Genomic DNA, 13,433 nt, shown 5'->3' on the forward strand with positions numbered 1-13,433 from the left:
CAAAATAACCCATGGAAACAGTGTGGTGGAAACACAATAAAGCACAAATGACACAGACAGGAACAATTTGGCAAGTGCTCCCTAATCACCCTCACTCAGTGACCTAGTCATAGCATGAGCAATGTCCTCTCTTCTCTCCTGCATGAGGAGGAAAGTGTGGTCAGAGGAAAGACTGGATGCCAAAATCATCTGTGTTTTCATTCCACTGGCAACCCTGGCTTCAGGCAAGGCTTGACATCTCTGTTCCAGTTTTTCCAATTGTAAAATAGAGTTGGTAGTAATGAACCTAAACTAACCAGTGTTTTATTCTAAGCTGAGAATATCCATTCAGCACAGGGCCTTGGGTTATAATAACCATTGCGAGAAAAATCGCTACAACCACAGGAATACTTTTGTCTTCAAACTTTCAAGGTGAAAAACAGAATTTATTTCCTCTTTTTCATGAAATGCTTTGGTTTGGTTTGCCTTACAAGGTCTCTCCTCTGTGCTATCTACATATGGACTAGAAACATTATGTAGATTAGTATTTCTCAACTTGTGTTTCACTACTGTCCCCTCAGAAGGCTTACGGGGCATTTCTGTCTAATCATGGCCCCTCTTTATGAAATTTTAATACCAGAGAGATATTATCTCTTTATGTACTAAGTTCCTTTGGAAGGTCACAAACCACTGTGAATCTAAGACATTTATGCTCCCCAGGAACCAATTCTCACCCCTCTGGGGCAATGCTGGTCCAACTCTGGATTCATGATGTGACAGGATCTAGCTCACAAAGTGTGTTCAGATCCTGAAGAACTAGCTTCCAAAAGCAGGGGCTTAAATCAGGGTTTCTGAATAGACTGAGAATACTAAAGAGAAAGCTGGATAAACCAGATAATTCAATATGACATCAAAGCTACACAACACCTGGAGAAATCCAAATTCCCAAGGAAGAACCGCCTCATTCTCCCAGGGCTGATGAATCTCTGGGGCTGACGACGTCCCTCAGTGGCTCAGGCCCAGCGTGATCTCAACTATAACCTTGCTTCATCTCTGAAGAGAAACGCCATCAAACATGAACTTCAGCACGCAAAAAATTGTGTTGGGATTATAAAATTATAATAAATTAATATAAAAAGAAATGGCATATAATAGCTACCATCAAAGAAATTGGAGCCATGCGGCAAAGGCACTTACTTGTGGCTTTGATGAGGTGGTCAGGTGACCCGACAGGATACATGCCTCAAGAAATCAAATGACAGCTATATATGCATGTGCACTCAAAGGAGGGGAGACAGGGACCAGGGCAGCAGGACAGCAAGTGTGTGCCCTGCAGAAAGGACATTGACTCCAGCCACATAAAACTCTGAGCTTAGATCACATCTTCTGACTTTCTAGATTTTATGTGATATCTTCTAATTTTTTTTTTTTTTTTTTTTGAGACGGAGTCTCACTCTGTCGCCCAGGCTGCAGTGCAGTGGCACAATCTCGGCTCACTGTAAGCTCCGCCTCCTGGGTTCACATCATTCTCCTGCCTCAGCCTCCCGAGTAACTGGGACTACAGGTGCCCCCTGTATTAGACGCCACGCCCGTCTAATTTTTTGTATTTTTACTAGAGATGGGGCTTCACCGTGTTAGCCAGGATGGTCTCAATCTCCTGACCTCCTGATCCTCCTGCCTCGGCCTCCCAAAGTGCTGGGATTACAGGCGTGAGCCACTGCGCCTGGCCGGATATCTTCTAATTTTTAAGTGTGGATTTGAGGGACCCATAGAGGAGTAAAAGGTGGGAGGATGGGGAGGGTCCAAAAAATAACTAATGGGTACTAGGCTTAATGCCTAGGTGATGAAATATCTGTGCAAGAGGTCCCCATGATACAAGTTTACCTATGTAATGAACCTGTACATGTGCCCCTGAACTTAAAAAACAAGGGCTTACAATTTCTAAACCTTTTGTGGGCTTAACAGAAACACATCTGCAGACAATAAAAAACTATCCATTTGTCAACTCCATTTGCACACAAACAGTAAGAAAAAGTTCCTCACTTCTGTAAGAAGAGAGGCTGTGACTCTAAGGGACTTCTCAATATCACAGAAAGCACCAAATGGAGGAGGAGCCATGCAAAGTTCTCTCTTTTTATTCCAGTACCTCTGTGGGACCCTAATACAACAGATTAATCTGGTGGGTAATTACGCACGGAAATCACTGCCTCATATCTTTACCATTTATGAAAAATTTGGGAATAGTGTACCCTAATTACCTAAAGAAATTTAAATGGCACACTTCCATGACCACAAGTGAAGAGGACTTACGTGTTTTTTAATATGCTGCTATATCAGAAGCTCTTAATAATCACTGATTTCACCTATAGTTAACAATTTAATAATGGCACATTTCCTATCTAATTAGACAAAAATGTAACATCACCAAACTAATATTACCCTACATATGAATTTTTAAGATTTCTAAAACAGGTAAGTAACTGTATCTCACTAAAAATTTAGTTGATATGAAAGCCCCAAGTGAATTCCAACCAACCCCGAGTCCTTGACTTTTGGACAATTACAGACCTTTTTGTAGTAGCTTAGTATGTTTTTAAATACAGCCCTCCCCAAGTCACTGAGGCTGTGCCAACTGTATTCTCTAGTCTCAAGAGTTCTGCTGTCTAGTGTCAGTTATTTTTCTTCACTTTTCATATTATGACTGTAATAAACAATCCACAGCTTTGTATTTTGCTGACAGACATAAATTCAACATTGCAAAGCAGTGTCACTCAGATATAGGCATAATGTTAAAAAAAATGATGTGCTGATGAGTTTCACAGTAGTTATGGGCTCAAGGTCAACGGCTGAGGCAAATTCACTTTAGAGAAAATTACCTAATTTGTAAACTCTTTAGCTAAGATCTGAGTGATGGGAATAACCTTTTATAAAATAAGTGCATCTCTCTTAGTGATATCAGAAGTTAATGTTAATAGCCACAAGATGCTTAAAACTGAAAAGAAAAATTATAGATTCATGCTTAGCCATTAAATATTGTCAGCATACTCTAGTTCTGACATATTAATAGAAAAGATAATAAAACTCATAAATCAATTGACTGTCTGCTTCTGAGATTTCCTGTACTCAAACTGGTCAACTGTAAGACAAAATATTATGTTAAATAAACTTTTAGCTACCAATAAACAAAGGGCCCAACAAGATGATAATTTATGGATAAAAATCAGACAGGTATGGTATAAGAGCTGTCATCCAGATGAAGGGAGGCCCTCAATTATAACAAACAATGCATTTTATTACTTTTATCTCAAATTTCTCTAAGTTTGCAACTTTATCACCATCTTATGATTAAAATGAGCTGTGATTAATATGTGGAATAAATTGCTTTTTCCTTGCTGCTTTATTTCTATTTAACTTGTACTGAACTAAGATAGGCCCTGAATAAAAATTCCACGCAAAGTCAGTGGTTCCCTGAAGCAAGTCCTTGGCCTTGTGTTGGTTCAAGACAGAAATCTAATACAGTTCACATCAAAATGAGAAAAAAAAAAAAAGCGGTGGGGATGCTGGGGGAGTGATAGATTTTCACACGGCTGAACTGTACCGTTTACATGATCTTTTGTCTGAGGCTATCCATTTCATTAATCTGTCTGCTATCAAAGAGTATGTTATGAAATGATATTGATAGTAAATAAGAGCTTCCCTAAAACTTTTCAAATAAATTTGTTTTCTAAAATAAAAGGTTGGAAAGCCTATAATGGGCCCCTCTTTAATTTTAATTTCAATTAAATCTCAAAGTCTGAAAGCCACTGCTCTGTGTGGCTCAGTACATGGGTTTAATTATCTAAAGGGAGGTGCCCTGGTGGTGGATGAGGCCTTGGTCAGAAAAGGACCAAGGAGGAAAGGGGGAGGGTGAGTCCCGAAGGGTGAGTATGTGCTGCGCACCCTCATCACCCCCATCCCCATCCCCAACTCTGGGATCACTGTGGATATTGCAAGAGACTGCCTCTACTATTAAGTTTGGGCAATTCACTCTGTGACTTTGTCCCTGGAAACTGACCAACAATAACACAAAAGCATAGCACAAAATCATTGGCAGAGATGACGACATTTAGATGAAAAGTGACATAAAGATGTGTTAACTTCTGGCTTCTCTCCCAAGTGTGTGAGGGGGAGCAAGGGGAAAGGAGACAGGAACCTCAGGGTGGGGTGTTTTATTGCACCCCTCACCACTCCTCTCTATTTTTATCAAGAAACCGTGCCTCACTCTCCCTTTGTCTTCTCCTCTTCCATTCTGCACACACATGTGCATACATGCACTCCATGTCAACTTTCTTTTTCTTACTTCAGGAGATTGAGAGAGAGGCCGAAGGGTCCTCTTTGGTGGCAGCTGAAATTGAGGGTACTGGGCAGCAGGCCCATCTTATAACCTACCACAACAATTTGTGGGCCAAACTCTAGGGGGCCAAATGTTGGAAATCTCAATCAATATTTCTTCTTGAAAGCAATTAATTTTAGATTATGGAAAGTGTCAGTAGTTAAACTCAATTACTATGGCAAAGCAATATTATTTCTCTCAATGAGAGCAAAACCTAAGCCAACAAAACACGCAATCCAAAGGAAGGCAGATTTCTAAATGAGATGTAACCAAGGACAGCAAAATCTCATCTTAAAATTCTAAGAATCTGTCACAATCTGTCTCTCAAGGTTCAGATGAGTTCAATGGTATTCCCTAGGTCATGTGGCTATTTCTTTTCCTCAGTCTAATCAAACATTCTTTGAGGGATTTTGGATGCAAAACTACTTCACAGGTTTTTTATAGAAAATGAACTGATGGAAATGATGTTTTCCGATCAAGAGATTTAATTCTCCGTGAATGCTCTGGCTTTATAATCCCACAAGTAAAATGCTCTCAGGAAAGCAGTTGTCTTTGGCATTCAACTTCTCAGTCATTTTTCTTTGTGTGTACATACACACACATGCGCACATGTACACACACAAATATACACACAGTACCCACTGTGACAACAGCATCTTCCGTACTTGGGACCTGGCATGTGACACCCTCTAACAGAAGTTGGTGTGGTGTGTGCTACTCAAACCCTCAGCAGCTACTGCTGGCACAGAGAGCCCTGCTCAGGTGGGATGCGGGAGTCGGAGACACTGACCTGCACTGGCTCAGGTGGAAGCTGGACCACATGTTGCATGCGTTCACTGTGGTGATGCCTTGACTCCTCCTCGTAGATCACGTCCCTCTCATGCTGGGGAAGGTTCAGGAAGCGACGGATGGTACAGAGGTTTTCCCAGAGGGTGCGGTTTTCTGGGCTTGGGTTCTCCTTCCAGCGGAGCAGTTCACACAGCCAGCCCTGGAGAGAGAGGAGGTCGCTTGCATTAACCTGCAGAGTGCAGAGGAGCTGAGGGAGCCTTGACTGTGGTCCAGTGCCATCACAGTACATCTTTTTCTGTCAAAATTGTTTCCACCAACCTGGGGAGACACTGGAACAATCTGACTCTAAAAACCAACCCCTGACCACATAGGTGGTTATACCACTGCCCAAGAATCTGTCCTCTTGTTAGATATCGTATCACTCTGCCTATAGAATATATTCTCAATTGCAGTTTCTCTGTAAAAGATAAGCAAGATTATAGTTACCTGTTCTCAGAAAAAGTCATTTGTGTCAGTCAGCTACAATTTTTTAAAATTACCCAACTGGGCAGCATTTCATGCTAAGAGTGAAGATAAATAAATATGCATTACAGGACAGCAAATTCTAAAAAAGAAAAATTGTCTAGGTGTAAACAACACTGAATTCTCTAGGGAGGAAATATTCTTACAATTATCAATAACTCCGTAAAATAGAAGCAATAACCTTGGCTAGAATGAAAAGAAATGCATATTTGCTCAATCTCTGAATACCTCAGGCTCTAGGCCCTCTTAACCATCACCTTCCCGCCACAGCCACACCTGCAGGAAGGTAGGCAGTTGGTCGGGTCACACCTGCAAATGTCTGCTTCCAAACTCTGGCATCCGGATGTTCTCTCTCTTTCAACTTCACAAGAAAGAAAATGTAATGCAAATAATGATGGATTATATGAAAATAATACAGAGGATGCTGTCAACATCGCTCACTGACTCATGTCAAAATATTTTACCCAGTAGTTTTCTAACCCATCATTTCCAAGCTACATCGCTAATTTTAAAAACAAGAACTGTCCCACATCATATCTCTTGCAAAAGAGTAAAAAATTTATCTTAAAAGGTGCATAAACATGAATGACTTTGTGAAAAATAATTCCCAAACCTCAACAAATTCTATATCATCACTTGTAAGCCAATGAAATTTCCTGACATGCATTATAAAAACCCCATATAATATCATAAGCTGTTGTTTATCTAACTCTCCACTGTGTCTTCTGCCTTTACCCAAAAAAAAGGCAAGATTTGATTATCTCCGCTGCATCAGCCAAGACAGCAACACCAGCTGTTCTCATTGTGCAGCCTCTTCCTCACGGCCTCCATGTTAATAACCTGATCATTCCATTTTCTCCTTCAACTGCCGGCTGCAGCACCGCGAAGAGACAAAAACCCAGGCCCATCTGCAGCAGCTGTAGGCACTGAACTGTGAAGCCACCGGGGATTTATAAACTAATCTGTAACACAACACTGCCTTGTTTTTACAAGTGAGAGGCCACATTTGCGCAGACCTGATCTTTTCTTGCAATAAACTGGAAGCTTGGGAGAGTTAGAAGGTTAGGAAGAATGAAAACAAGATATCTTATCATTTGCTTGGAAATATTTTCCAAGTATTTTCACAGATTTCTTTTCAACTCAGTTGAAAGGCAGATAATGGTTGATTTTCAAGGTGCAAGGTATATAAAAAATAAAGACAAATTTTTTTATCCCTACCAGAAAATAAATTATATTTTTAAAAATCTCCAAGTGTTTCCTCAAGGGTTTCTTTGCTTAAAGGAAAATTCTTGAAATGGAAAATAAGTGGAAAACAAGCTCCTACTTCTCTACCTTTTCACAGATCTGAGTAAGTATCCAACTGAATTCTTTCAAATGTTTCAAACAGGTATGTTTAACATCTCCCAGGGGAGGCAAGAACATGGAGACCAATCATTCAATGGAAAATACAAACAAAAACCTGCATCTGTTAAAAGATGAAGATCTGAGATACCCAGACCTTAAGGAAGACAGCACCTGCTGTTCCGCTTGAGGAGTGAACTGCATTGTGGGAAGCTGCAGCTTGAAAGGAGACAGGTGACAGCTGAGTGGTATCTCCACTTATGACACTGGGAATGTCTCGCACAACATTCATTGCTGCATTTGATTTATATGCGCTGTTATAATCTGCACTCATTACAATCACTTAGAACAACACTACAGGCCTCGTTATGGACTGTGTGCTGTCTGCCATCAGTCTTTAAGAAGTGTAGTGCTCAATTTGCCCACTGACATGCAAGGTCTTGACCTTGAAGCTATTAGGGAGCAGATTAGACACAAGTGTGATCATGTGTGCAGACATAAGCAAACCAAATTAATTTCTGGCACAGGGAGGTAGCCAACAAGACCCTGTTCTTAAGGCAACAGAGAACTTCCTCAAATCCCTCATGGAGCTGAGCTAATAGCATGCTTAAGGGAACCCGGTTTTGAAGATGAAGCACATTCATGGTATTTAGAGGGTTATTAATCTAGTTTCCCCACAAAGTGTTTGCTTGGCTGATCAGATTAAGGGATGGAGCCTTCAATAGCGCACCCCCACCACAGCAGGTCCCAAGAAATCTGTGATACTTCACAGCCTTGGACATATTGCACCATGTGTACCCAGCTGCCTCAATAATTAGCTTATGAATGTATCAGCTGGTTCTGTGATTTTTATAAATAATAACTAACCTACAGAGCAGAAAGATTGTAAAGAGTCTTATAGTAGCACAAAATCGGAAGGTGACCCTAACTCTACCTTGCTCTTCTCCTAAAAGTCATTATTCCGTAATACGGGCACTCCTGTGATGCCATTTGTAGGTATTTATTTTGTATCTGAACTGGCAATGTATTTTTGTGTTAGTTTTCTTCATGGCAGCCATGATTTGCCTTCCCCTTGCTCTGGCTCGCTTGCTCATTCCACGTATTTGTATGCCTATCTTCAGGAAATCTATTCTTCCACCTCACTTCCCATCTCATGCACCATCATTTTATTCATATCATCTTTTCACCAGCCCATTTGGGATGCTTATCTCTGTTTTCTCAATAGGGTCTCTTATTAGCCTGTTTGCTGGCTAATGAATGTGTGAGAAAGTGCCACGCAGTTGCACGAACACACACGTATGTAATTGTGAGTGAACCCATCACAGAAGAGATAAAGGGTCCCCCCACATTGGGATTTTTTTCATTTATATAATTTTTGCATGCCATCCAAGAAAGTTCTGCAGTATCAGGCAAAAAAAAAAAAAAAAAAGTGTAAATGTCAAATAAAACAGTGACAGATGACAGTATTCTCTATTGAATAGCACTGTTTCTGTCGTGCATGTTCAATGGGAACTCATGAATTATTAATAAACAAATCTCCTTTTCTGTTAAAATCTCAAGTAGGTTTTGTTGTTTTCTCTGTGTTATGTGGAGCATTCCATGAGAATAATTTTCATTTCAGAAATGCTGACACAGAAGTTCATCTGGTTTCCAGCCTTGGCCAGCTCTGTGAGTGGGCACCATGAACTGTGGAGTATATACTTCCCTGGGATTTCTCTCTTAGCCTGGTTTTAAGTTTTGACCAAAGGTTGGCTGGATATTCATATAGTTCATTTAACTTTCACAGTCTGGTAAAACTAGGACTGAGTGAATTACAAATGTTTGAGCATAGCTAGGAAGTGTAGAGAGTATCAAACCTGGATCTCTAAGACCTAACTGCTAAGTTCCTGGTCTGTCATTACATAACCGGGTGGCCGTTGGGCAAATAGTTACCCTTTCCAAGCTCCTGGGTGCTTAACTGTTAAAGGGTGGGTTAACAAAAGATGGTCTCTAAGTTCCTTTTCTGTTCTACATTCCATGATCTGTTACCTTGTTATCTGTCAGAAATAGCAGACAGTGATAAACCATCAGGGTTAAAGGTACAAATAAAAAATAACCGTGACAAAGTAGTCAAGGTCAAATAGTGATGATATACTGACACCACGAATGTCCTGAAATGATATACTGCAAAGGTTACAACATCGTATCTGAGGTAGTCTTGCCCAAAATGCATAACCTCAGTCAAAACATGAGAAAATATCAAACAATCCCAAACTGAGAAGTGTTCAACAAAATAACCAAAAATGGCAAGGTCATAAAAGAAAAGGAAATACTTAAGAACTGTCACAGACTGTAGAAGATTAAGGAGAAATAATAACAACTAAACGCAATGTGGTTGCTGGATAGGATCCTGGCACAGAAAATAGACATTAGTAGAGAAACTGCTGAAATTAGAATAAGGCTTTTGTTTAGTTAACAGTATAGAAACAATGTCAATTTCCTGGTTTTGATATTTGTACTATCATCAGTAATTGCACTATGGTGACATAAGGTGTCAACATTAGGGGAAGATAGGTGAGGGATATACAATACAGTGCAATGATCCCTTCCATACTAGTTTGGCAACATTTTTGTGAGTCTAAAATTAGTTCAACATAAAAAGCTTTTTTAGATACAGGAAATTCCTGGAACTTATACAGAAAAATATACATGGAGCCCAAGTGTAATAATACCAAGAGGTTTGCAATTAAAACTTTATTTCACCTCCAAAATCTGAATCCAGAGAAGGAATGCATTAATAAGTTCAAAGACTGCTTCCTTGCAATCAATGGTTAAAAAGTTCCCAAGCATTAGGGTGCATAAGCAAATAATATTTATTCATATCTCATTTTAGCCATCTCATCAGCCTCTTAAACAAATATATTTCCCTCAGTAGAAAAAACAACTCTGACTGCCCTTCCAACTATGCAGGTGAGGTGACACTCCTACCAGTCAAGACATAGTTTGTTTACAATCCACGTGTTCCTGAAAAGTTGCATATCAATCTACATTTACAAAGCAAATCACATTGTAAATGTATTAGACATGCTTACTATTTGAAGAAATGTGCCATTAATTCTTTCTGGAAGATGAATAATAAATTCATAGTTTATCTTTTATTAAGTTGATAGTTTCATTAATGAGTTGCATAAAGGGAAGAACCTCTAGTTCACAATTCAAGAACATTACTAAGAGGCAACAATAATAACCACAATTTGCCCCCATTTTTCTCTCATGACCTCGTCTCCCACCAATTCCCATATTGACCTTGTGCTCCAGTCACTGTGAATTACTCACAGGTACATTCTCACTTTCATGCTTCTGCCATGTTACTCTCTTAAATGGAATGTCTCATACTCAAACTTCTTTTGCCCATGAGAAGCTATACTTCAAGTCTCAGCTGATGTGGTCTCATTTGTTGCCCACTCTTGTATACCCCTGAAGCATTTTGTTTATACCTTTTCACAACTTGATCATTATTATTTTTAGGGATGGGTATGTCTGGATTCCTATCAGAACAGTTAGCTTCTTGATGGGAGTGGAGGGCAAGGGTTGGTTTCTTACTCATTTTAGCATTTTAAGAGCAGAGTATGGTTTCTTGCACATAGTAGCTTCTCAATAAACAGTCATTAGATTGAACCAAAATTATTAGAGTACATAGAAATTAGCCTAGAGGAATGTTTTACGGACTCAAATTCAGAGAGTTATTGTTGGAGAGAAGCACTAATTCTCAGAAGCAACCTTGTCAATGTTCTGAGGTTTGTTTCCCCATCTCTAATGCATGAATATGATAGGGAAAATGGTCCATTATATACATTGCAAAAAGTAATAGTAGTCTCTCAGGACATTGATTCTGTTAACAATTTTCTGTTGAGCATACATTTCCTGCATGCCATGCAATGGGCTAGTACATTACATATATTATCTAATTGTCATTGTTACTTTTTACTTGAAAGGTTAATTGAGATTGCCAACAACAAAGTGAGTAATTAATTCTGACCATGAAGCAGTTCAGGAAAAGTGTCATCATTGAGAAAATGGCATACAAGGTGAATTTTGGAAGATAAAGACAGATTTCACCAGGTGGGGAGAGGAATGAAAGTCTAGAAATGAAGGTAGGGCTTAGATTATAAAGAATGTCAAGCAAAAAAGCCAATTTTTATCTTAATCTTATGGTCTCTAGGAGTCATTGATGGCTTTTAACTGATATGATGAAGAATTAACTTATCTTTATTTTCCTCTTTCCCCAACTTCTTCCTTTTAAGACGTTCTTGGGGAAAAGGCTATGATAAAGTCAAGAGCATGACTTATCCTAGCCTAGATATCTTTTTTCATAGTGAACTTGTGTGGCTTGGTATTAACTGGGACCCACAATGGTCGGGTACTCATAAAGTGCACGCTTCATAAGTTCTACCCTCGAGGAGTATTCATTCTAAAAAGACATGACATATATCATAAAGAACCACACTACATCTATCATTTAAACAATCTGTTATCATTTTAACCACTTTCTTTTCTCTCTGTGTGTGTATGTATGTGTGTATTTGTTGTTGCTGTTGTTAATACCACAGTTTTTAAAGCTCTCTTCAATTGAAAATGAATGAGGTATGGAAATATCTATTTCACTTAGAAAATATTTTCAAAGATTAAAATATTCCAAGTCGACAATCAATGAGTGACACATCCTCCAAACCACATACCAAAGGCTGAGAATGTTCAAATGACCAGGGAGGCCTTTCACAAAACAATAATATGGCCCAGTGTTCGAGCTGGGAGCCTATCAGACATAAGTTTGAATCTTAGCTGTAAATCTTATGTGTAAGTGATAAGGAGGGGAGGGACACACCACAGCTGAAAAGAGTGGGGTTCCTGTCCATGGTACTGAAATGCCTCTGCATACAAAGTGGCTTGCTTTCTCTTCCCCAGGACACTTGGTTTGGACCCCAACTTCTCACAGCCTCCATGATTTTTTCCTTTAAAAACATTGGTCTATGTTTATGACCAATTTTCCAGTTTTTACAATATTTCAAACAAATACAAACTAGAACTTGCCCAGCACTAAACACAAGTCCATAGCCTTCTCTAATCTCCCACAAGAGAGTTAGTAACTTTGCCCTTGTTGAATAAAGCTGTATATGCTCCTTGAAGGCAGGGCCTTGTCACAGTGATTACTCCCCTTGATATGCCTAACACAAAGCTAATGAGTTAATTCACCTACTAATTAGTAAGTAGCCCCCACTCCCTTTGCCCTTTAGGAACTCTAATGAATGAATAACTCAGCAAATGAACAGTTCTTCAGGAGAATGACTCATAGATTCTTGCAGCAGAAATGCAAAAGGCCATTTACTCACCCACATCTTCAATACAGAAAATGTCAGCATATGTAACCAAAGGGAAATGTTTTCTGAGTATCGCAAAAGGAAATTCATATTATTAACTACAGACAGTTCGCTTTCTACATGGAAGCACATAAAGTCCCCAAACAAACTTTTGTAACTGTGAAAGGATTTCTCTTCAGATGGTTGAGACTCTTCTGAAGTGTGAAATGAGCCACATAATATTCAGCTCTTGTTTCTTCGTCACCAAATTCTCTTTTCATGAATCCAATAAGTGTCTATTAAAATAAATAAACCCCCTAATGACTCAAGATAACCTAATCAAGAAAACTGAAATGGATAAAAGCCTAACTACAAGGAAGGCTTGTCAAAGGCTTCAATGAATCCCTGACAAGGAGGTTATCTAAACCTGAAAAAACTGTGCTGGCTGTTTGGTTAAAGTTCAAGGTTAATTATTTTATACTTTAAATATGATAAGTAAAAATGATCTGCTTCTTTACTTTTCAAAATTGTATACTAAATTCTAAACTGTATTTTTATGGGGACTAATTTGTAGCTATCTCTGGGTTATCTTATGCATGTCACTGACATTTCTATGGATGTGTCTGTAAAGATTGAGTCTGTAATTGAGAGTAAGGAAAATTTTACTTCAGAAGAGCCCTTTAAACCTCTGATAGACTGTGCTCAAGTCAAGATGGGATTACACAAAATGTTGTTGCCCTCCTTAGCACACATGGAATATACACAGCTATTTAATAGCATGGAGATTTGGTATGCCTTTACACGTATAAATATGTACAAACATACATACAAGCATACATGGGTACATGCACCTGAAAAAGCCATTTGTGTTTGTCAAAAAAGAAGAACGAATCTAGAATTTTGGACTTCTTCACTTCAACAGTAGAAAGATATTAACAGCAAAATGCACTAGGCTAAAATATCTAACAGAAAACAATAAAAATGCTTCCAATGCCTCCCTTTAGGTCCAAATGTCAGCACACCTGTGACATATCAATGTATATTGCAAACTTCCTAAAGAACTTATCATAATGGGTGGGTGGTGGGGGTTGGGG

The 13,433-nt window shown here is 39.1% G+C and overlaps 1 protein-coding gene across 5 annotated transcripts in view; it reads right to left on the reverse strand.

Annotated features, from left to right (window-relative positions):
• Positions 1-13,433, reverse strand: part of SATB2 (SATB homeobox 2) — a 200,480-nt gene that overhangs the window by 32,920 nt on the left and 154,127 nt on the right. For all 5 annotated transcript variants that reach the window (XM_017858985.1, XM_017858986.1, XM_017858989.1 and 2 more), the window contains one exon: positions 5,142-5,339. In XM_017858985.1, the coding sequence (XP_017714474.1) occupies positions 5,142-5,339 (198 nt within the window). The remainder of the gene's footprint in view (positions 1-5,141; positions 5,340-13,433) is intronic.

Source organism: Rhinopithecus bieti, unplaced genomic scaffold (genome assembly GCF_001698545.2).
Source record: "Rhinopithecus bieti isolate Rb0 unplaced genomic scaffold, ASM169854v2 scaffold_48089, whole genome shotgun sequence".
NCBI lineage: Eukaryota > Metazoa > Chordata > Mammalia > Primates > Cercopithecidae > Rhinopithecus > Rhinopithecus bieti.